The sequence below is a fragment of the Tympanuchus pallidicinctus genome, unplaced genomic scaffold, assembly GCF_026119805.1.
Source record: "Tympanuchus pallidicinctus isolate F22 unplaced genomic scaffold, pur_lepc_1.0 scaffold9, whole genome shotgun sequence".
Classification (NCBI taxonomy): domain Eukaryota; kingdom Metazoa; phylum Chordata; class Aves; order Galliformes; family Phasianidae; genus Tympanuchus; species Tympanuchus pallidicinctus.
Genome location: NW_026294813.1, coordinates 23,220,995 through 23,245,733, shown reverse-complemented (window position 1 = coordinate 23,245,733; position 24,739 = coordinate 23,220,995). Strand labels below are relative to the sequence as shown.

Genomic DNA, 24,739 nt, shown 5'->3' with positions numbered 1-24,739 from the left:
AAAAAAACTGTCACTTGCATGCATGTTGTGATGGCTGCGAAATTGCAAACCTGCAGATACTGTAGCATCCTAATGTGTTATTTTCTTTTATAGACACTAAATCCGAAATGGAATGAAGAATTTTATTTTAGAGTAAGTATCACTTTTAATTGCAGTCACTCTAACGTACAATTAATCACGTGGTATTTTGTATGTTTTTTTAATTCACTGTTTCTATGTTTTTGTGAAAAATAATGTTCATCCTGATGCCTCCTGTGGTCTTAAAATGTTAATGTAGTAGCAGATAATCAGAACCATTTCCAAGACCCGTATGACATTTAAGCTACTATGGTAAATAAGTAAATAAAATCACAATGACACACCTTTTTTTTTTTTCTCTCATTTAACTTCTGTCTTTTTCAAATTATTCCTAAAATGAAGGTAACCTTCACTTAAAACTGAGTGATACCATTTCAGTTTGTAGGTGACTTTTCATAAGAAGTGATCACTTCTAATATTTGACAGTGCTAAAAGAGGGTTTGAAATGGTGATCCTCAAAACCAACATAACAGAAATGAGAACAGTGATAACTTAGTTGCTGAAAATATTTTCTGAGGAAGAATGGATTTATTTTACTGCAGCTGCAGCTTTCACAGAAGTAGGTTAGGTAAAGTTTCACTGGTTTTAAAATTTAATCTTAAACAGCTGCTTGAGAACAGACGTAGTCATTGTAGATTGTTAAAAATGAGTGACCCATCAAGCACTGTTTACAGCCTTAGCGTTCATCTCTCTTGCTAACAGGAATATGTAAATAGTTCCCATCAGTGTAGTTATTAGTAAGTGCTTTTTTGAGGTTCAGATGGGATTTCTTATCATTTTTACATGTGTTCCAGGTAGCATTTCAAGGTTTGCCAACTGGTTAATACACACCTAAATCTCTAAAAGAGTCTTTAGATAAATATTTTTTACCATTTGTATAATTTGACCTGTGCCTGTTTCTTTGAGCTATGCAGTCTGCAGGCACTAAGTTCACTTCTCTGGTCCCATGCCCTTCCCAGTGTCGCTGGGATAAAGCACAGAGGTGGCCATGGCACAGGAAAGGGTGTCAGGAAGTTTTAGACTGCTGTTGTACGTAAGGACAGCTCATGCTCACCCCGATTGGTGTCCAGAGCTTCGGGAATGAATGACTGCCTCCCTAAGTCTGTCCTGGTAGACCCTGGTCTGCAGCATGCTGTGTTGTGAGACAGACTGTAAGGGACAAAGTCAAATGCTTTTAAGTGAAGAACAAGAAAATTTATTCATGTTTATCATTTTTTACTGATAGTTTTCAAGGTAGTGTTGCTCACTGTGTAGTTTTTCCTGAGAAAGAGAATACCCAAAACGGCCACAATTTGTGTTGTTTAAATTACAGATAGACTTCATGGAAGTTCTATTAAAACATCTGGAAAATGCTAAAAATAAGTGCAAACATTAAAGTGATGCACCTTCCCTTGTGTGACAGAGTTCTCTGATCTTTTCAGAACTGAGAGTTCCTCTTCCACTCCCACAGTCCATTGTGGAATATTTCGTCTAAATTTCCTTATAATGACAGAGTCATAGAATTATGAAGGTTGGAAAAGACTCCAAGATCATCCAGTCCCATCATTCACCTACAACCAGTATTTCCCCACTAAACCATGTCCATCCACACGTTCCTTGTACACCTCCAGGGACGGTGACCCAACCCCTCCCTGGCCAGCTTAATTAAACAAGCAGACATAGTAACCTGGCATATAAGGTTTTTCTGGAAAAGCTGTCTCTTTGCTTAAATTTGCTTCCAAGTAAATTATTTCCAGGAGATACAGTTGTGTAAAGAAGTATCAGACATGTATGCCAGACATGAGCAGGGTAGGTTCTCTGCCTTCCATTGGGTTCTCCCCAGGGACATGATCATGGGATGTCACCCACTGGTGACAAATGGGCCAGAAACAGTGACAGATGGAGAGGCTGAAATAGAGATGATGGTTAAATTCTGAAAGAAATGAATTAAAGCTTTTGCTCCCTACATTTTAGTTGAGTTTTCCAGGTATGGAACCCAGAAGTCTGAGCTCTGGTGTTCTGTCCAGTCTGGGCTTCTGTGTTCATGTTCTCACAGTCAGTTGAAGCAAAGGATTTATATAAATATATTAGTTCTGTTCTGCTTGCCTTCATTTAATCATTTTATCAACTTGTGTCCATATACTGTTCTAACTGAGTGAATGAAGCTAAAATAGTATTATTTGGATTGTCTCCTAGGTAAACCCAACCAATCATCGCCTCCTCTTTGAAGTGTTTGACGAGAACAGATTGGTGAGTACCTGTCTTGGTTGTTTCCCAGAGCTGTGGAACACAGCTGATGGAAACATAACGCACCATAAAGGTGTATGTTTTCTGTTGTTTACATGGTTGAAGCATAAAAGAGGTTTACACAGACTGAAGCATACAGAGTGTCTGTTTTATGGGTTAATGGAACATTAACCACAGAAATTCGCTACTGGTTTAGACCAGAATGGTCCTCCTTAAGCTAAATGTTCTGTTGGTGGAAATCATATCATACTCTTCCTGAAGCTTCTCTGGTGTGAGCTGAAAAGCAGTTGTAGCCTTGTTATTTGCACATAAAGCAGCTGCTTCATCCCCTGTTCACTTGAGCATCTCTTTCCTGTACATTTTAATACTCAATCCTTTTTGAGATAGTCAGTTACACAAGACGTGGGTCCTTGAAGATTTTAGTTAATAGCAAAGTAACGCTCTGCATTTTGTGTTCAGTTCTGCCCCTGGTAACACCCAACATATTGCTAGGGCTTTTAGCCTTGAAGCTTGCTTGTCTGATACAACCACTATTACTGAGATGATGTCTTCCCAAAACTTACTGCATGTTGCTCTTGTTGTGATGAAGTGAGTACATTTTTCACATAGATATGCCAAATAGACAACATTCTGCATAACTGATTTTAAATGAGATGGCACGTTGTGTGGGCGACTTTTTAATTTTTGTCTGCTGAAAATTGGAGCATCATTTTTCTGCTCATGAGATGAGGCCTTAGATTTCTTGGTTCAGAGCAGTACACTGTCTACTGAACCTGCTTGCCTTGTTGGACTGGTGTTGTGAGGATCTTTTTTATTCCAAACAGAAATAGAAAGAATGGAATTATTGATCTCCAAAAATGTAGTGGATGCCCCATCCCTGGAGGCATTCAAGGCCATGTGATAGGGCCGGGTCCTGGGCAGCCTGGTTGGATGTCAGGCAACCAGCCCATGGCTGGGGGGGTGTGACAATCTAGTTGATCTTCAAGAGATCCCTTCCAAACTAAGCCTGTGTGGTGTGCATGCAGCTGCAAGGGTGCTTGGGGTGAGTTTGTGCTGATGTGGAGGATGGAGCAGAAGCTCATGGAAGAGGTTTCATTCTGCCTGCAGAGGGCAGTGGCATGCATGGGGATGTCCACGTGTGTCAGTAAAGAGGTGACAGCCTAGAAAAAATACTACAGCTCAGCTGTGCACTGACAGCTGAGAACCAAAATGTTCAGTGTACCCTTTTCTGAAATACTTTATAGGATTTCTGGGTTTCCTTTCTGTGGCACTGGCCACATACTGACCGTTTCAGTGTTACTGTGTTGTTGAGCCGTTTTCTGGTTGTTCTTTGTGTGATCCTGCTTCTGCAGGCTGTAACCTGGGGATAAGGAGCTGCTGTTTCATTTCAGAAAGCGTTGTGGAACAGTTGGCCAAGGAGAACAAGTACACAAGTTTATAGTGGCAAATTTCCATCGTGTTGTATTTACAGAGCAAGGCACCGAGCAAATAATTTCAGATTTCATGTGAAATACTTGTTGTCAACACTTTCATGTCTTTTACCCCCCCCAAAACTTTATTTTCTTCACATTCCAAAATTATCTGAGCACTTCCTCTCTGCAGTATATCCTTTCTCTCCCTCATTGGAGCAGAGGATGTATGATGAGTCGTCTTCTTCAGAGCAGAAAGAGACTGGATAACGGTTTACCTGAAAAATAAGATAAAATCAACACCTGTGCTTGCACAAGGCAGCTCCACAACACTGTGGCTGTGTAGCAGCTATTCGTATTTTTCTTCTTGTTGGCTCCTGGTCCATTTAAAACAATAGAGGATTGTGCTGCCTGCTGGCAGTTGCCATGTTCGAAGCTTCCATTTCTCTTTGATTGGTCAGTTTCTGTCTTTTGAAAGCAAGCTGCATGCAAACAGAGGTTTAAACGTCTAGACAGAGCACTGACCTGCCACCGATAGTTTGTTGACAGCACTTCTCTGAGTTCTCCTAAGGAACAGATGTCTGTGCATTGAGCTGATCCTACGCTGTCTCTTCTTGTAGATGTGCTTTTAGCTAACTGTGCATCCCCGGCACGTGCGAGCCATTGCGATGGTGGGTGCCCTTTGGCTGTCAGGATCCCCCAGTCACCAATTTCCTGCATTGCAGTGGAGCATATTTAGGGTGTTTGTTCTGCAGTTGGATGTATCCTGTCCGTCTGTTCTGCTTCTGAGGTCTCTTGGCTCTCACAGTGTAACTGTATTCCGTGCCTGCGATCACGCCCGTGGTAGTACTGCTAACTTTCCCACTGGAGGCCGGCCAGTAATGGGCAGAGTTTCTGTGTGCTGTTTAAGACAAATCGGTACCAAACGGCAATGCGACACCCGTCCCTGGTTTTCACTGCCCAGTAAAACTGAAAAAGGAACTTTGCCTCCTGTCATTTTGTGCGTTTCTGCTGTTTTTATTGAGTGAGAGATCTTTGCTGTGCATAGGGTTGCTTTGTTTGCTGTAATTTTTACTGATTAAAAGGGACTGCGCGGGCTCGCTTTGGCTGCGTTGCACTCATAGGGCCAGTGTGAAAGTTGTGGCTTTTTAAAGGCAAGGAGTTTGTTACTTAACCGTGCCACAAGCGCAGTTAAAATTGAAAGTGTAACGGTGCTATATTTACTCACGTTCTGCCATGATAGCCTCGTGCTGTAACACACACCAAAAAGTTAAGCTTGAAATATTGTTCCTTATTTGCACGTGGCGTTGACTTACAGCCCTAAAACCAAACCGCGGCGTTTGTGTTGTCATTAACTTTCCTGCTCCTTGTGCGAATGCGCCGTGCGGTACGATGTGATTTAGATTTATAGCGGCGCCGAGTGTGCTCGCTGCCTCGGTCAGCTGCGCTCTGATGGAAAAGGAGCAGCTGGGAAGGTGCTGTTTCAGGCTCTCGCTGGCATTAAAAAAAAACAACAGAACCCCCACTGGCTTAGATTGGAGAGGGGGAACCGGGCCACGTGACTGCCACCATCCTACCCCATGTCACACTGTGTAGGAGCGCTGATTGCTCTTACCCAATCATGCCTGGAATGCTGCTTGCCACTTGGGCTATTTCTGCTATCTGTCGCTATCAGTGCTGCAGTGCTAACAGTTTGGCAGATGGGACACTTTTTCTTGGAGTTTATGTCTTTGGTTTTTAACTTCTGGCAGCGCCTGAATTGTTGCCGTTCTCCCTCTCCTTTTCTTCTCTCTGTAAAACCATGGCCCATCGGCTGCGGTTTCATTTTGGCTCTGGACGAAGCAACACAGCCCCCGAATCTGAGATCCTCGACCGGGAGAGAGAAGATGACTTTTTCATGGCATTCCACACTTTGCCGAGAAGAAGCAGCCCTCACGCTTTCTCCCGACACGGAGCAGATTACGGCGGAGGCAGCGATTTCCAAGAAGTGGGCTCCTTGAAAAGGAGCACCTCCATGTTTATTCCCCAGCTGCTGAACAGCATCAGCGCACGTCCCACAAGAAGCTCCTCGATGCAGATCTCTCTCCAGCGCAAGGCTGCAGATGAGTGCGCGACCCCGGAGACCCCCGAGGAGACTCCCCTGTGCAAAGCCTCAGATGTTAGGGAGCATTATGCGTCCTCCATTGAAAACCATTCCTCCTCTCAGAGCAGCCCAGAGGCGACTCCTGAGGATTCTCCAACCAGGCAGACGGAGGAGTTGGGGCAGCAGATGAATGGAACCCTTCGCTGTAACCGTAGGATATTCCGTACTATTCCTCCTAATAACCAGAGCGACGATGCTCTGTCCGCCGCCCATGAGAACGAGGCAAAGGAAACAGCTTCAGGTCTGAACATCAGCGGCGTGAGGATTCAGCATCGTGCTTCGAGCGCCGATGTGCCTCAGGTTACTCTGCTGCCCTTTGGTTCCGAGGCTCAAAATAATGCTCCCACCCCTGAGCCCCGGCGCTGGTCTCTGCAGCACGTGCCAGATATGTCAGCAAATTCGGGGAAAAAGTTCTTTGTTCTCCAGTTACAGCAGCCGCAGGCGAGTGGTACAGGTGGTGAGTATAACTTCGGCTTTACTGGGACAAAAGGGGACAGACTGGTCAGGTACCCACGCATTCAGCTGGAGAGGAGCGCTTCCTACCCCGTCCAACCACGGCCGGAGGAAATCCGCCCCGCAGGTGATGGGCGGACTTCAGAACTGCATGGAAGCGGCAGGAGCGGGTCAGAAATATCCAGAAGCAATTCAGTAGAGAAGATTCCTCAGGGGAAGGGATGCCTGTTTAAAATCAGACCAGATCAAAACACGAGGCAGCAGCACTTCCGAATCCTTGTCACCCGTAATCCCGAGGAGCAAAGTCCAGTTGTTGGTGCAGAGTGTCGTGGCACCCCTGGTCCTGCGGCAGCCAGCACCACGGTGAGTACGATGCTGAGTGTGCTCTGCTCATAACAACGTACCGAATCGCTGTGCAAAGGCTTTTAAACCTGAGGCAACTGGAGGGCTCCCTTCTTAGTGCTAGAATGTTCGCTGTTTCTCTGGAACCGGCCGCCAGTGATCTCTGTTTCAGATCTGCCTTAGCTCTGCTCTCGGCTGTGATTATGTGCCTTGTAATATTTTGAGATCCTAACGTCACATATTGCACATCGGATTCTTTATAATCAGAACAATCAAATGGGAAATTAAGGGATCGTGTTAATTTCGTTGGCTGGAACCTTGCTGCATAAGGCATTCTTTGTGCACTTTGTAGCCTGAAAACAAATACTTTGATAACGTTTAAGGACAGTGCTCATGTGTGTACCTCTGTGACTTTAAAAATGTGCATCGTAGTGCAGTAGGAGCTAAGGCTGTAGAAATCCCATGATAAGTCTAATGAAGATAGTGGCCTAGCAGGTAAGGTATCAAGAAGTTGGGAAAAAAAGAGGGTTAGGGGCTTTTTTGCTTGCTTTTGGCCTTCTCCAAGTCAAGAGCATGTCGTGTTTTTTTTGTGTGCTGCAAGTCCTGATCAAACTGCTATAGAATCAGCTTGTCACAACTCAGGAAATTGTGCTGTCAGTTCTGTTTGCTTTGGTTTTACTTTAAGGTGCCAAGATTCATCTTCTGGTCCTTCTTTTTGTAACAAATGAAGTCTGAAGTTTCATGTTTTTAAGCCATTTTTAAAAGACCAAAGCAGGAATGAAAGCGAAGGGTTTAGATTAGTCATTTGCTTAAATTGCTTTACTGTGCAATTTAACACTGCCCACTTGAGTTCCTGAGCTCAGTGATGCTGTATATAGAATAGCAAGCTCTCTGTCTCCAGCTGTGAAAACAGATTCACTGGGGAAGATCTGGGTCTTTGCTGCCTGTGTTCTCATTCTGCTGTGCTTTTGTTCAGTTAAATGCAGTACGGAGAGACAGCTGCTCGCAGCAGCAAGGCCGTATGATGACTCTGCAGCTTTCTTGTCAAGAAGCTGGCATCTCCGAGCTATTCTGGTGTAACCTTCTTTTGAGCCCTTCAGTTATTATTATGCATAGAAAATCACAAATTACAGCGAAGTGTTAACAAAGATAAACACTGAAAAAGATCTTTAAACAAAGAAGTACAGTTTCACTTCGCTTTCTCTCAGCTAGCAGCTCCACAAGTAGCACACAGTCTCTTTCCTGCTAACCCAGAACATTTCAGCAGCAAACTCTGGTGTGCAGAATCTTTCTTGATTTTTCTTCTTCGTTTGAATTTCATTGGTGCAGTACATTGTGTTCTAGCTCACACTAAAAATATATGTCTGGTTTTCCTACTGATCTCTGGGTACTAGCAGTTCCTGGAGGACCACCACAGCTGGCTCTATCAGTCGGTGCAGTAGGGCAGGTCTGGTGGAAGCACTGGCAGTTGGGGCAGCTGGTGGAGGTGTGCCCATAGCTTTACCCTGTGCCCCTGCAGGGGTCCTGCTGTTTTGAAAGGTGACAGACCCCAGAGTCCCTTTTCTGGTAATGAGTCACGTACCAAAGATGTGCTTCACTGTTTCCAGAAGAGAATTAAGCAATTTGTTCCTTCATGCTCTTGGTTTTAGTTACCGCATGAAATCAATTTGGCCATCCCTGAAGCATGGCAATTGCAGGGGCACTCACTCTGAGAGAAAGTGTGTTCCTCAATGCAAAAAAGTCAAATTAATAAAAAATATAATAAAATAAAATTGCAGTGTAAATCTTGCGATGTTTCTCTTATTTCTAACAAGCCCAGGGTGGCTGGTTGGCAGGTCCATTGGAAGTGGAGGCAGTGAGGGTGCTCTGCTGAAAGTCCGGTGTGGTTTATCGGCATATAAACCACAGGTGTGTGCCAGTGCTGATCTGCACCTCAAGGTGCTGAGGAGGGCTGTGCCTGCAGCGTGTGCTGTGTTACACTGCCGTGCTTTAGAGCTGTGAGGGTACCACATGGCACCCTGCACTTACATGGCTTTGTGTGTACGTGGTGGATCCTGGGCCTGGGGCTGCAGGCAGCAGCTGCTGCTGCCGTATTTATCTGCAGTGAAACACTCAGCGCGCGTCGGCAGTTCTGCTGCTCCTGAGTGGTTATGGCCATTCTGTGTCTGCTGTCTGCAGTGTTGTAGGGCAAGCAGGATGCATTTCATAATGAGTTGTCAGAGAATATTAAGAGACACACTTATGCCCAGTTGTCTTTCTTGTGGCAGCATGCTTGCAGACTCCTTTGACTGCTGTGATATTTTACACGCTGTGTGCATATATCCTGTGGCACAGAGCAAACAAACTGTCTGTAGCTTGGGATCTGAGTGCATATCTCTGTCTGTGGGGAACCCTTCAGAAATCCAAAGTATTGGATGGCTGTTAGGGACTGGACAAAGGCATCTTTGTTGTTACTGAAAAAATGGAAAGTGCTTGATGTTGTGGTAGTGCTGAGCTGCGTTCAGCTGGCAGACAGCACAGACAAGTCCTGGCTCTGCCAGCCCACATTTCACAAGTCGGCACGTATCTTCCTTCCTTCCTTAAAAATAATGTTGGGATGAGCTTTGTTGTGAGCGCAGAGTGCTCTCCTGAAGGCAGCAGCGTTGCTTCTTGCACTGTTCTGCCCTTTACTTACACATCGTGCACCTTTCACAACTTGGTGATGTCTGGGATGTCAGCGGGGAATTGCAGCGTTTTAATGAAGCCACTCTCATGTGAAGCCACTGCCTTCAGCTGTGGCCATGGTGAGGTCCGTGCCTATCAGGAGCAGTTCTCATCAACAGAGCACAGGTTGCTCCTGTGTGCAGAACACTGCACTGGGGCAGAGCTGCAGGAGCCCTCCCGTGAAATCAGCAGTTAGCAGCTGACAGTTAGGTGACCACAGTGCTGTTGCTGATGAGGAAAATTTAAACTCTTACATAATAAAGTGCTTTAATGCCTTGCTATATGATGATGGCACACAATGTCTTCTGACAGTTGTTTCCTCTGGAGAGGAAAGCTGTGAGCTTCTCTTAGTTCTGCTGTTCCCCTCACCACTCTCCTTACTTGTGATACCAGCTTATCACTGTACACTGTATACTTACACTGTATACTTACACTGTATAGCTGTAAGTGCCTGCTATGAACTTCTTACCACAGTGCTTCCGTGAATTGGAAAATAATTCCAAGATGACAAAATTTTGCGAAGGAAGGTAGCGACCCACGCAGTCAGATGCTGCTGCTGCTCTGACGTGTCAGCGCCATCCTCGGTTCTGTCCCAGCAGAAGCACTGTGAGTTTGACCTCTGACCAGTCACGCTGTGGGTTATTCATCACTGGTGTAACCTGAGGGAATGCATGTCCATGAACCCACTGATCGAAGCGGGGACTATTTGCTGGTGTTCAGCTGTGTTACGAGGGTAGCTTATAATGCTGAATTGAGTCTGTGGTAAAGACAGACTTCTCTGTGTAGGAATAGAAGTGGATGTCTGAAGAGCACAGTGCTTGCAGTGACTTTCTTTCAGTGAAGCCATACAACAATATTTCTGCCGCAGTTTGACTTCAAATTAATATCACATCTGTTAGAACTTACGTAAACGTGTATGGATCTCCCATGAAAGCACAAATAGCTGAGCCATCAGTGGCATGTGTTGACAGCAGTTTGTCAGAAAAGTGATGTGATTGTGATGTCCAGTATCATGTATTGTCAAGTAAAGGGGTGAACGGGAAGAATGTCAATTAACTTTTTGTGAGCTTGTATTATTCCCTATTTTTGGTCAGAAGCTGTCGCCACACAGTGCTCCACATGCTTGCAGTCTATGATGTGGAAGTCTTGGGATGTTTTTGCTTGACCCAGAATCAGACAGTTGAAATACAGTCTTTATTTAGTTCTACACACTGGAAGAGAAAGTTCAAATATAAAATACAGACTAGTTAATGAAAACAAGCATTGTGCTTTTTTAGCTTGAGTACTAATTCTGTAGTCAGTCTCCAGAATTATGTATCTTTCAGGACAGTTGTCAGTGACTGCTTTAGTAATTTTGCTCCTCTGTATCACTGCCACGTGGGTTATCAGTGATATTTAAGGAAGAAACTTCCAAATCACTGCAAGGCATGAAAGTCGGTGAAATAAATGTATCATTTACAGTCCTTCAGGGTTGATGGATTTGCTTTTGACCCCATCTGTAGGCACTGCTTCCTCCGTGGTTTTGCTTTCCATTTGTTTCAGATTTCTGGATCCCTTTGGGTTGTGACAGTTCCACACAAGAGCTGGCAGAGCTATACCTGGGCTGTCCATGCTGTTTTATGACAGTGAGAGGCAGAGCAGGAATAAATACTGTGTGTTTTACCATGGAATTTGCAAACCATGGGACATTTGGGTTAGGATGAAAATTGCTTCTGGGCTGTATTTGTTTTTCTTTCGTATGCAAACTGATCTGTGTGTTTCAGTGAAACAGATCCTTCCATGTTTTGGTGTAAACTATGGTAATGCCTTGAAAATCTCTTTCCTGAGATGGTGCTGGGACAGTAAGTGGGTTATATGTTGCTGATCTTCACAAGAAAAACTGGTGGGAATATTTAAAAATAAAATAAAATGAAAGGGAGATTTCTACCTCCCACTCCCCCTCCCTCATTCAAGGAACCATTCAGGAGGTTCTGTTTCAGGATCTAGTGCTAGCCCAGTCCCTGGAGGAGGGAAATCCCAGTTTTCCTTTTAGTGCTGTCCTTCACACAGTGCTCAGTGCACAGCGTAAGGTTCCTCATCCTTAACTAGCCCCAGGCTGATACTTCTTGGGACCTGAGACTCATCCTGTTCCTAACTACACCAGCTACCTCTGCTCCTCTGCTTCTACCCAGTGTCAGCACGACATGAGATGTGGGGAGCTCCCAGCAGCACTCTGCTCCCTGTGCCCCACCTGAAACCCCCTGGCACATGGCTGCCCTGTCCTGCTCTGTGTCCCTGGGCTGCCTGCCTCCTCGCAGCAGCTACTGAGAGCCACGTGGTTCGATATGGCAGGCACCAAGGAAAGTCACACTGTTAACTGCTTACCTGCTAAATTATATTGTAGGGGTTGCATAGTGAGGAATTAGAGCTTTTTCTGGCACAGAAAGCCGAAAGCTGTCTGAGTCCTTTCGTGGATCCTGGACCAGCACAACTCACTGGACACACACAGTGGCGGATGGATAGTGTGAGACGTGCTCTGCTCCTCAGAGGCTGCTCTGCCTTCTGGTGCTGCACACAGCAATTCCATCCTTTTACATCCTTTGTCCAGATCTGGAGACTTCCTTCAGGGACTGCTGTCTGGACCCTAACGGGCATTTCTAGAGCAGTAGTGATGCTACCTGCCCTAGCTAGATGATTACATCAGCTCAGTGAATAGAGCTGTGAAGCTCTGCGCTGGGCTTTCTGCACAAGGAGTGCAGATGGCTGCAGTGCCTCAGTGCTGTGCAGGTGAGAATGTTTTTGGCAGCTGCAGGTAGGGGTGAGGCTGCGGTTCCCCTGGGGCCACAGATTCTGTGATATCCTATCTAGCTGTGGGAAATTTGCAAGCACATTTAGGATGTCTATATTGTGTATCTACTTCAGTCACATAGATACACAGTACAGTCAGGAATTAACCACAGTGTCTTTACCCATCCCCAGAGATTCATGGAAAATTGTTCTGGATTTCATTCTTTGTTGGTTTTCTTGCTGCAGGCTGTATCATTCAGTATTTCTCTGTAAAGTAAACAGGAAAAAAAAATATCTTGAAGAAAAGAGCTGGAAATAACACCACCTTTGGTTTCATAGCAGTAATAAAGTACTTGCTCCTACATGGAAATTTGTATGCTGAGTTCCAGTATGCAGTGATCTCTGTAAAGCTGAGGTTATAAGGCCCACAATTTACAATGGAAATGCTGACACAGCTGTAATGCTGGAGGTGCCAGCCAGGGCACTGGGCACAGAAAACCACCCGTAATAAAACAGATATGGTGTTAACTGCTTTTTGCACTGTTCAGCTGCTTGAGAAGAGAACTTGAGTTGAAGTCACACGTTTTGTGACTGTTGTTATTCACACACTGTCCTAAATCCAAATTTATCCCATTGCCTTTGTTTCTGGATTAAAACTTGTTGCAAAATGTATTGCTGCATGCATCCATCTAAAATTTGGTGCTTTCATCTTCTTGCTTTGGTTTGCTTTTTTCATTTAAGAGGATGGCATTATTTACTGTTCTGTGCAGAAAAAATGATGTTAATAAAGCCAGCAGTGTGACTGTGCAGCTTTCTGCTGCCAAAAAGAATGAATAAACACAAAGGAAAAAAATTCACCTTCCCTCTCTTCAAATCCTCTGCTGCTGTGTGCATCCAGCTGGGTGCTGCGCTGCCCAGGAAGTGTGGGAAAAGCAAATTCTGAGGCTGAAGACCTTGGTATCATCATTCCCAAAGCAGCGTTGCTGTCCTCAGGTGTGCACTGTGCTGCCTCTCAGCCTGCAGCACAGCAGGACCAGTGTGGACAGTGCTCTAGGAAGGAGATCAGCAGTGTCTTCACTGGTATTCTTAACCCTATTGCTGAGAAGGAATTTGCATTCCCAAAGAGCAGTAGCATCCGTGACAAACAGAGGCAAGGCAACAGTGGGTTGTGTTGTCAGCATCAGTTTTAGTGTTCAGCAGATCACTGGAAACAACACACTGGGGCATGTCTTTCAAATGATTTTATTATAGAAAGCTGCTTCAGCATTAGAGATATTTGTCAAATATCTCTATTTGAGATATCTGAATCATGCGCCAGGGTAAGTTTAGGTTGGATATCAGGAAACACTTCATTACGGAAAGGATTGTTAAGCACTGGGATAGGCTTGCCTATTCATATATCCTCCCTCCCCAAGGAGGTGGTTGAGTCACCATCCCTGAATGTGTTTAAAAACCATTTGGATGTGGTGCTCAGGGACATGACTTAACGGAGGGCTGTGAGGGTACTATGGTTAGGTCGTGGTTGGACTCAATGATCTTTAAGGTCTTTTCAACCTAAGTGATTCTATGATAGAATGGCCTGGGTTGAAAAGGACCACAGTGCTCATCCAGTTCCAACCCCCTGCTATGTACAGGGTCACCAACCAACAGACCAGCCTGCCCAGAGCCACATCCAGCCTGGATGCATTTGGCCAACAGTTGTCCTCCACAAGGAGTCAGTTTACAACAGTTCATGATTGCTTTGATCCAAAGGATTTTCTGCTTTGAGCTGTTACTAATTTATTTCTGCTCCGTCTGTAAGCAAAGCACACATATCCACATATGATTTTCACAGAGGGTGATGAGGCACTGGCACAGGTTGCCCAAGGAGGCTGTGGATGCCCCATCCCTGCAGGCATTCAGGGCCAGGCTGGATGTGGCTCTGGGCAGCCTGGGCTGCTGGTTGGTGACCTGCACACAGCAGGGGGTTGGAACTGGATGAGCGCTGTGCTCCTTTGCAACCCAGGCCATGCTGGGATTCTGTGATAAGTTTATAGCAATGTTATCTGAAGACGTTATATTAAATCAGTTATTTTAAATATTTCCATGCTTCTAAATAAAATTCAAAGCATCATCAAAGTCAGGAATTACACCCACTACATTCTGCACGTATCCTGGATGTCGACACACACCCCACAGCTCATGTTTTGTGCATTCTACCAGTAATATCCTTATATTTTAGTACATCTGCAATGAAAAGTCTTTCGGTTACAAATATCCCAACCATTTAGCTCAAATCTGCTTCAAGCGTGGTGTAGTGTTACCAGAAGACATTCACTCGTTTCAGATTCGGTGTAAATGGAGCAGAACTCTGTTGCTGGCGCAGAACCTCCTCCACGTGGCTCTTCTGAGGATCAGGAAGTGGGGCTGCGGAGCACCCGTGTTACCAACACTTCATTATTTTTAGAAGCCCCATCAGAGACAGCTTGCCAGCACGCTAAATTATTATAAACACAAGTGACCCATACTTGCTGGGAGTGACTGTAGTGTGTTTGGGGATGCAGCTTGCACTTATGTAGCAGTGTGTTTATTCTCAAGCAGCTTTTCAGAATTCAGTAGGCTGTACTGTGTGTTTTGAACGCTGGGCAGAACATCTTTCTGAATGCGTGAATTGCAAGATCTGAGTTTTTGCAGTTTTCTCTGCATTTTTAAGTTAATAAAAAACAACAAAAAAAAACCACATGAATATGCTCATGCTCCAAAGCACTGGTAGGAGCTCTTGGTTGCCTCCTTAATGCAGATCACCAGCATTTCTTTTCCAGTTCAGAAATTTCACAAGATACTCTGTGACCTTTTAACCTTCGGTCTTCTTAAGGAGGAGGTGAAGTTCAACACAGAGATGTCCTCAGATGCTAGTTGCATTAGCATTGCATCCATGTAATGCACCTGGTCAAACACCACTTGTTGGTACACTTGGATTTTGTAGCAGAGGAGATTTTAATAAAGTTATTCCTTTTTTTCTCTCAGGAGCAGCAAATAAGCTGCGTGTGGTGAATTTCTGGCCTTCCAGGTCTGTATTAGTGTCTTACACAAGCTGTTGTGTAGTGTCAAAAAACAAGCTGTTTTTTGTCCAAAGTTAGGAAGTGTTTGTAATTTGCAAAAATTAAGTATGATAGATGAAATGAATGGATTTCTCCAAGCGAACTGCAGTGTGTATAAATGGGAATTTAGGATCTTTTTGCCAGAGTACAATCTATGATAGGCAGTGGAAGCATGCAGTGCCACTGTTCCCCAGTGCAGGGCTTGTGTCCCTTCACAAGCACACTCGATAAACCAAAGGATGTTTGAATCCCCAGCAGCGTGGTGCTGCCATGTTGGTCTTAATTTATTGTAAACCTTAGTTGACAGTAGACAGTTTTTGTATTGTCAGGGCTTCATCTTCTGCAACAGATGATGCTATGCAGGGATCTGAAATCCATGTAGGATGTTAGAACCAAGATCCAGTTCTCAGGTACCAACGGTGCTGTGTTAAAGAAGCCTGTTCAGGTCTTCATCTAAACTGTCTTTGTGGGAAAATTGCCCACTGGCAGACAGGGCCTATTTTGCAGAGATCTGGAAGGCTGCCTCCCTCAAATTGTCAGTTTGTCACCAGTGCAGCTGGTTTTCAGGTGTTCTACAGCAGATGAGTGCAAGTACACACGTGGGGACTGTATTTTGTTTTCTTGCTAACACAAGTTGCAAGATAAACATACATGTAAATGTATACGTATGTAAATGTGTACCTACTAAAGTGGGGATGAAATCCCTAACTGATTGCAGAGCAGTAATTCCAGCCCTGGTGCAATGCCAGGCAGAGCAGCAAAGAGCCCTTTTAGAAAGGATATGGAGGGGCAGAAGGGGAGGTGGGCAGTGGGGGCTGGCACAGTGCACCCCAAAGCACAGAGCAACCTGCCGGGTGTGGAAACAAAGCTTCATGAGCGCACTTCTCTGTGTTACTGAGCCCCTAAGGATTTGTTAAATGCTGCTGATGGAGATGTGATGAAGTTGACTGCTGGATGCATTGATTTTTATTCAAAATATGTTATTTTTTCCTGATCCCACGATGAATGATACTACAGTTCCCTAAGAACCTCAAAGACAGGCATTGTAAGATGAATGTTTAGATTCTGGATTTTAGCAGATGGAAGTTGGCACCAACTCTGTTACAGCTTTCATCTCTCAGTGTACAGCACTGAAAAAGAGCAAGTAAATATTAGCAATGTTTGGAATTTTAATGAAAGTGGAGTTTAAAACTTTGGTTTTCATTGTGGATGTAATCTGCATCCAGGATATGCTTTTGTGAGTCAAATTCTAGGCATAAAAAAAATCAACAATGAAATAAATCGCATCCAAGAGCTATTCCTTTGAAGTGAGGCTGTATACTAGCAATTTCTGAAAGCTGTAGGTAGTACATGCATTATAAAATGCAAAATAGCAGCTACTATTTGATGCCTGCAGCCAAAACAAAAGGGGTTTTCAGAAATCAGTGCATTTGTAGAGTTGCTTTAGGCCTGTTGCCCGTTTTCAGTTCTCTGTATTAGAATGCTGGATATTAGCTATGTGAGGGAAATACAATTTTTTGTTCTTCGCAGGTAACTGAGTACTGAGAACCTTTATGGCAGCCACTTGGATGTGGGAAGCTGATGCTGTTTTGTCTGATGTCACTCTTTTTTAATATTCCTTGGCCACATTAATGAGAATCTCAAAGTGAAAGCAAATCTTGCTCACTGTGTTGGTAATGGGAGAACTGAAAGGAAGAGCTCCATGTGCGTAGTGCCTTGCTATTGCTGCCCACCAGGAAGCCTTGCTGTGCTTCTGTTTCAGAGAACTAGCAATGCATTAGGCCAGGATTCTCTTATTTACTTTCCTGTAAAGAGAGATAAAAACAAACGGGGTGGAGAAGGGTTTATATGCAGAGTTTGCTGCTTCTCTCTGCGCAGACTTGTGGATGCTACGCCCCAGATTGGCAGGTTGTATGCCTGCAAAAAAAAAGTGAGATAATTCAGTTTCCTATTAAATCAGTGAGTGTTGATGATACAGTAGGAGCAAGTATCTTTTGAATGTAAACATCCCCCTTAATTTATCCAGATATTGAAAAATAGGCATTATTTCAGTGTTCATTCAGTGTGCTCCTGATCTGGTATTATGACAGGGAAAGCTGTATGGTTGTACCTCAGACGCTTCCTCTCGCAAGCAGGAGGCACATGGAAATGGAGGGGACAGTTTAACTGGGGTATGCATTTCAGTGTAGGAGAACAGGGGCTTCCTGTATAGGTCTGTGAGCAGGGTTTGCACTGCCTGTTGTCTCTGAGAGCTGCCATGTGACCTGCTCTCTGCAAACAGCTTGAAATGCTTGCTGCTTCACTCACTTACTTATTTACACCTGTTTTGGTCAGCAGACTATCACACGCAGCCCCCATACTTCTTGCTAAAGAGCCAGTGAACAGTGCTTGGGAACCTGAGAGGTGCTGGACAGAATACCAGCAGCCTCACAGCCATGCCCTGCTGCCCCGCAGCACTGAGGTTCAGGGGCTGTGCAGATCGGGCAGTGCCACCGGTTGGGTTTGCTGTGCTGGGTGCCAAAGCAGATGCAGAAGGAGGAGGAGGGAGAGAGGAATGCGGAGCCCTGGATGTGCAGTGCTGGTGCCATTCGCCATGGAGCTGATGTGATGTTCTCCCCCTTCTGTTGTATTTCTGAGAGCCTGGAGCTGCAGGGAGCCCTTACTGCTTTTGTATGGTTCCTGAGTTCTGTGGGAAGCAGCATTACAGGCCAGGCATACGTAGCAAGTGTTTCTGCAGCCACCGGCCCTCATGCCATTCTTTATTTTTTGTTATAACCCACAGTAGCCGTATATGCATCCACTCTTCATGCAGGGAACACACCAAGAAGTCAGTATTTGATTACAAGAATACCTTCAACATTTTCACCCCTGGTCTTTTTTCTTCACCCTGAGAAATTGTATCGCCACATGCACACTGTTTGGCTGCCATCTAAGTGGATAATTTGCTCCCACAAAGACTTTAGAAAAGCTGTTTTGAACTGAGCAGCATAAACTTGTAATTCTCTTTTTTTTTTTTTTTTTTTTTTTTTTTTTGTAAGGAATTAATTAATTGGGATTGTCAGTATTCGAAGTTGAATTTTCATGACTTCCTGTGTTCCACCAGGAGGGAGAGAAGAAAATTGTTTAACAAATGAAGTAGTTAAAAATAGTGTGTTTCTGATCTCCTGACATAATACGTGAGCCAGGGAAATAACACAGATTTGGTTTATGTCAGCTCCCTTAAAGGTCACTTCTGAGGAGTCGTAAACCATGGTTCCAAACCAGGGCACTGCGTTCTGCACAACAGCCCCGGTGGGGAAGTGGCTCCTGCCCAAGGTCTCACAGGACCCATGTGGGCATGGGCATGTGTTTCAGAACTGAAAACATGAGAAACCAGCAAGGCAAATGGAACATTGGCTCTCCTTTCCGATACTAAGAAAGGTGTTATTTCCAACCTCTGAGTTTTAGCTGGTCTTATTTTCATGAGGTTCTTTGTTTTGGCAGGAGAGGAGGTGTTTGAGCATGTGTCTTTGTGAATTGCTCACTTCTTTGAAGAACTCATGAAGCCAACCCACATTAACTGTCCATTAATCAGCATTTCTATGCCTCAGCAGAGGCATTCCTTCAACTTCTCTCTGGCCAGAGAATGGCAGCTTCTGCTCAGTGCAAATAGCAGATACAAAATGCTTCTGTGCCAAGTATAGGTGGCATTTAGCATTCTTACAAGGTTATTTGTCTGTTGCATTTTTTTCTAAACATTAGGAAAATCATTAAAGAACAAGTATTACTTCAGATACTGCCAAGTGCATGCCTTCTTGAACACAAGTGCTGCTCAGATCAGGCTGTTAAAGTAACTTACTGAGTGGCTTTGGACAGCTTCGCCTGACTAAATGCCAGCCTGCTTGCAGTTGCTGTGCTGCTGCTATCTCGCCGCTCTGCTTCCTGATGCTTCCACGTTTTCTTTGTCTCCTTGGCAATTGGGCTTCATGGCGGAGGAGCTCCTGCTGGTGGTTGAACATGGCTGGAAGGCTAAGTAGGTGAGTGCAGGGGAAATCCAAGCAGTGCTGGTAGGAGAAGAAGCCATGGCAGCAGGTGTGGGTCTTTTGCACAGTTCATGGTGTCTGCAGTACAAGGCAGTATTAACGAGCAGCGTGTCAGCTCATTTTTCTCTTTTTAATCTGCTGAATGTCACACCCCACTGCAGAGTGTCCCAAGCACACCTCACCCACTCCCATCATTAGCAGGTGTGCTCTCTTTCAGCAATTGATTCACTGTAGTTCTGTGAGCTGCATGTTTCTGAGTGTTACCTGTGCTCTCCTGCACAGCAAGTGAGTCTGAAAGGAGAAAGTATGCTTGCTAGGACATAGCCAGTTCATGCATCCTTGTTCCATCAGTTCCCTTTGGCATTGCTTGGAAGCATCTCTGTCCATGGGACATGTGTTGCTCTGTGCAGGCAGGAGGTACTGCAAAAAGAGTCTGAGCACATGCAGAACTTGGGCCTCTGAGAAAGTCCCAGCAATGAAGTGCAGCTCCTGGTGCTTTGGGGAACACCATAATCTTCTGGTCACAGCCCTTCTGCTGTCTGCCCAGCTGGATGTTGCTCTCTGATTTACCAAGGTTAGCTTTCCATCTAAAGTCTTTCTACTTTGAATTTGGTTTTCTAGATTCAATCCCTCTTAGTATGTGAGAGTGAAGAATTTTAATAACATCTTTCATAGACACGTGGCAATGATTCCCCAGTGAATCCTGTGCGGTCTTATACAAGCCCAGTGTAAAAAATGCTTTTGCCTCCACTTCTTGCTCCATTGCCAGTGCACAGTTAATTTCAAGAGGATCACAGACGTACAGCATAGAGGGCAGAAAGCATTGGGTCACTCAGTAATGTTTGTAGAGTTGCTGGAGTGCTCGTGAATAGCACAGCAGTAGGCAGCTGGGACACCTTCCCCGTGGTTTGGTTGTGCCTATCTTGGAGGTGTCTGTGTGTTTGTTCCTGACATATTTATGTATGTATGTCTGTTACTTAACAAAAGCCATAAATCCTTTTAATGAGGAGCAGCTGTTTTCCAGCAGATGCTCATAGATGTAGGGGAGTGACACCATCCAGTAGCCCTGATCTCGCCATTTTAAGTCATCCTCCAAATGGAAGATTCCCATGTTCTTTATGCTTGGTACTGCTCCATCCTGTTATGGTATGATACGATTGCTAACAAAACTTCCTGGCAGCCACTGAAAAAAGTCACAGTTCTATATCAATTTCATAACTATATTTTGAAATATCCCAAACAATCAGCTTTCAGAAACAGAAAGTTAAGTGGGATTTAACATAGAAAGCAATCTGTGAGAGCTGAAGCAGCCCAGCATGGCAAGCAGAACCCACTGCTGCAGCACATTTCAGTGTTCTCTGTTGTTTTTTTTTCGTCTGTCCCCTCCCATTTTATGGAACAGAACTGTCTCAGGGTATTCAATTTCTGGTAGGCTGTCCACCTGTCCTTCCACCTTCCACACGACCCTCTTCATGATCGCAGCGCTCTTACACCTGTGGAATGCTGCAGGCTCCAGGGTGCCATTTGTCTCTGAGAATCACACCGGGACACAGAGCTCCCATGTGCCCACGTTTGGATACAGCCAGGACCCAGCAGAGAAGCTGTGTTGTTGTAATTAAGGGAATAAATCTTTAACTCGCTGCCTTTACCCTGCCATTGTCCACAGCTTTTTAGGGATGTTGCTCACGTTTCAGGAATGCATCAAGTTTTGGCATAAGTGCCCAGTGATTCTGAGTGGGTTTAAATAAGCAGTAGCAGCAGAATGCAAATATTTTAGAATTTAAATCATTTATGCTTATGTACTTAATCCATTTCCATAAGGATCTGGTTGTCACGGTTGTCTGTGCATACTGGGAAATGGACTTTTCTCACTCATCTGCAACTGCAGTGGTGCTGCCTGCTTTCTGAAACAGCTGCTCGCAGTGCTGCTTTGTGCAGCACAGGGAAGGGCCTCTGCCTGGGTGTTAGTGCTCTTATCTTGTCAGAGATAAGATGCAGCCACGAGGAGGCCTGTGCAAGTGTACACGATATCCTGGGAGCCACTGTGCAGTGACTTGTCGTTAACTACCCATAATGGATGGAAACAGTACCAGAGGGCTTCAGTAATGAAGTCTTAATGTGATAGATACGGCTGAATGAGAACGGGCTCATTTGGATGTTCAGCAGTATTCTGTGGGGTGTCATTGGCGAGTGCAGAATATTGCATACAAATCTACTGGCACTCATTAATGTGCCTGCTTTACCTGGTGTTCCAGTGCGCTGCTCCCCAATAACTCCTCCTGAAAAACCAAATCCATAGTTTAAAGGCATCGTTCAGATTAATTTGTCATGACAACAGAGCTGGATTTGCAGTGAGAAAGAAAAGATGGAAACTTAAATGAAAGTAGCTGCAGTGGCTGTTCCTGCATGAAGTTTCTGTGAAGGCGATTAAAGGAACAGTAAATGTCCTTTTATTACTGCACAAATGAACAACTGGGTAAGTGTTGAGGAAATGAACTGAAGGTCTGCTGTTTTGCCATACGTTTGCTTTGATTTACAGTAAGAAACCCATGCTGCCAGGATGTGTGCTGTGTTCTATGGTTGTGTGCTCGCAGGTGGACACAGATGCTGGACCATCTCCATGTCACTATTTGGTACTGAGCTCTGGCTCTGGCTCAGACTTTCATGGATATTCATATTCAGTAGAGACATTCATGATAAGTAAATAATGCACTCAACAGTAAAGCAATTCTGCAACGTGAAATGCTTTTTCTAAAACATTTTGCTTTGTAGGAAGAATTACTGAAACGTCTTTAATTTTTGATCGGTGAGATCTGCAGAAGACATGAATAATGTATGGGCATGCGCAGGGGCTGGAAGCGGGGTGTCTGCTCTGCTGCTGGAGCACCTCCCTGTGAGGGCAGCTTTGCTAATGAGAAAAACATCTTACAGTGCGATGCCTTTCCAAATCTGAAAGCAGTCAGTTGGAGCTGCTGCAACTGCTGCTCTCTGTTTGGCTAGGCCTTTAAGAGCGCCACATTTCTGAGCGTCTGTTTTGTCAGCATTTGGGATGCAAGTAAAAATGCGACCTTTTAAAATCAGAGAAGAGTTCTAGCCGTTTCAGAAGTAATTATTTCTAATAATTTTTAATCAGATAAATTCAACTTCAGGTGGTGTCTCAAAAGCCAGAAATAACGTAAGTTACCTCTGTATGTAAAAAGCACGGACTCCTTTCTATACCTCCTCAGGTGACTACAGACAATTCCACTTAGTAAACTCCCAGGGCAGTGGGCACAGCCCTGAGCTGCTGGAGCTCAGGTAGTGTTTGGACACATCTCTCAGCCATAGTGTTTGCATTTGGTGATCATTAAGCAATCATCAGTACGAACAAGGTGACACATCCTTTTTCCCATTGTGATTGGCTGGACGTGTGAGATTTGTGTCTGCACTTGGGATTTGATGACTGATGTAATCGGAGCAGCTTGTGTGCATTCAAGAAAATGTAGTGTAGAGAATGCCCAATATGCCAGCTGTCTTTGAGCACACCAAAGAGAAATTTAAGGACTTCTGCATTGGTATTACTTTTCTGCAAGATAGTTGCATAACTAAGGGGGACGGTTGGACAGATTCGGGTTTCCTAAATAGATGGTGTCTTTCTGCCTCCGACACAGAACAGAAATGATTGCTTTTCATTATGAGAGAACTAGCAGGAAAATAGGGCAGAATCTGGAGTAATGAGATTTTGCATTCTCTTTGAAACCAAATAAAGTAAATATGGCTTTTAAAAAATAATACTGATTTACTATCTCAGTAATCATGAGCTTTTCTGTTACTTTCAGGCATCTTTTGTCTGTGGTCCTCTATTAATTCCAATTGAGAAAGGACAGTGGCGAATACTTGCTGACTTGCAATGTGGAGTGCCAAATAAAAATAAAGCTTTCAGGAGGCCTCACCATTTTGTCAGTCTGCCCCTTTGTTGTAAGGGGATAGAGGGGAATATTGGTGGGAAGGTTCAACCTCTACTGCCCTCCCACCAACATCTGCCTCTGACACGGTGGACCAGCGCCATAACATAGGAGGCATTACTTCTGGAGCAGCCCTAATGTTCCTCTATTACAAAATAAGTGATGCACAACGCGATTGCTCACCATCTACTGGCTGATGCCCAGCCCACCCCTCAGCTGCAGCCCACCCCCAGCCGACTCCCCTCACGTCTGTAATTTTTTCTCATGATGTCACCTGGTATGGAATATATCCTTTTGGCCAGTTTAGGTCAGCTGTCATGGTTCTGTCCCTCCTCAGTATCCCCCACCCCCAGCCCTTGTCTTACAGGACAGCAGGAGGAGCTGAAGCTTTGGCCCTGCCTGTTCAGAGTGCTGGACACAGTGCTGCTGCAGCTGCAGGAGCCTTTGTCCAAAGCAGAGGGACAGTAACCAGCCTGGAAGTTTTCTGTGCATGTGAGATTTGCTTTTCTTGAAAAAAAGCTGCATGAACAGATATAGGGATAGGTGTTTGTTTCCAAGAGTTGACACTGGGGAAATCCCACTGAAGGGAGGTGAAAGATGGGTGGTGTTTGCCAATGTTAAGTGAGAAGCGTGTTGATTCTCTAAAAGCAAAGCATGCTGCCAGGTTTTTACAGCAGTTAGTGAGTGAGTTAATAATCACAATTCTGTAATTAAAAGCCTGTTTGCTGTTTTCATTTAAATTTGGAAAAGACAGGCTCCTTTGTACAGGTGCTCTTTTTGCATTGCTGTATGAGTATATTGCACAGCCATGTGTCCGTCTCCAGGGGTCAGAAGGTTATGCTATCTTTGTAACAGAAACAGCATTCTTATTATGTTATCATATAAAATATGGATTTTAATATTAAACTTAATGCTCTGCTATGAGGAATATGTAAACTTGGCTTCAGAGCAGCAGCATGCACTTCCTGGAATCCTGTGCATAGTGGGGGTATAAATAAACGCAGGTTCTTTGGAATTCAGTGGGGCTGATATCTGGTGTCATTAACAGGATCTGCCAGAATTTGTATTCCCTGACAGACAGTTGATTTTTGATTAATGCAAGATGCTTTATTTTGAAAATCAATATCTTAGAAGATTAATGAATACCAGATATAAATCCAGCACAGTGATTGGCAAAGCAAATGCACGTATGTTATTTAATTACTGTATGTCTTGTCTGTTGCCAAAATTTCATTCCTTTGGAAATGTCATATTCAGCAGTCAAATTTAGACTGAGGAGCTGGAAGTCATCGTTTTTAGGTGAGGTATGAAAACGGGGATAAGCATAGGGTAGTGCAGGCATGGTTTACTTCTGGTTTTGAGATAAACTGGTTTCAAAGGGAATTATTTTTTATTTATGCGTTAGTATATAGTGCTGGCAACTGCTAACTGTAGGAGCTGCTCAGTGTTGTGTCAGTTCTGAGGTGTCCCTAAGTGAGAAAGGTAATGCCTGAGCAGCATTCAGAAGGCACACAGCTTGAACAGAAATGTCTGTGTGGTCAGGATGCAAATGTTTTCTGCTAGAACGGTTGCA

General features: G+C 44.5%; 1 protein-coding gene and 1 long non-coding RNA gene across 8 annotated transcripts in view; one reads left to right on the top strand and one right to left on the bottom strand.

Moving 5' to 3' along the window:
• NEDD4L (NEDD4 like E3 ubiquitin protein ligase) overlaps nucleotides 1-24,739 on the top strand; it is a 133,809-nt gene that overhangs the window by 66,296 nt on the left and 42,774 nt on the right. For 3 of the 7 annotated variants that reach the window (XM_052670045.1, XM_052670047.1, XM_052670046.1), the window contains exons 4-5: nucleotides 94-132; nucleotides 2,254-2,307. In XM_052670045.1, coding sequence (XP_052526005.1) covers nucleotides 94-132; nucleotides 2,254-2,307 — 93 coding nt within the window. Of the gene's footprint in view, nucleotides 1-93; nucleotides 133-2,253; nucleotides 2,308-5,426; nucleotides 6,673-24,739 lie in introns of those variants that run through there. The other 4 variants (XM_052670044.1, XM_052670042.1, XM_052670043.1 and 1 more) reach the window with 3 other exon arrangements.
• On the bottom strand, nucleotides 3,739-5,285 carry LOC128074350 (uncharacterized). Its single transcript, XR_008203173.1, has 2 exons — nucleotides 4,239-5,285; nucleotides 3,739-3,991 (listed from the first exon to the last, which is right to left on the bottom strand). It is a non-coding gene; the product is annotated as an uncharacterized LOC128074350 (long non-coding RNA).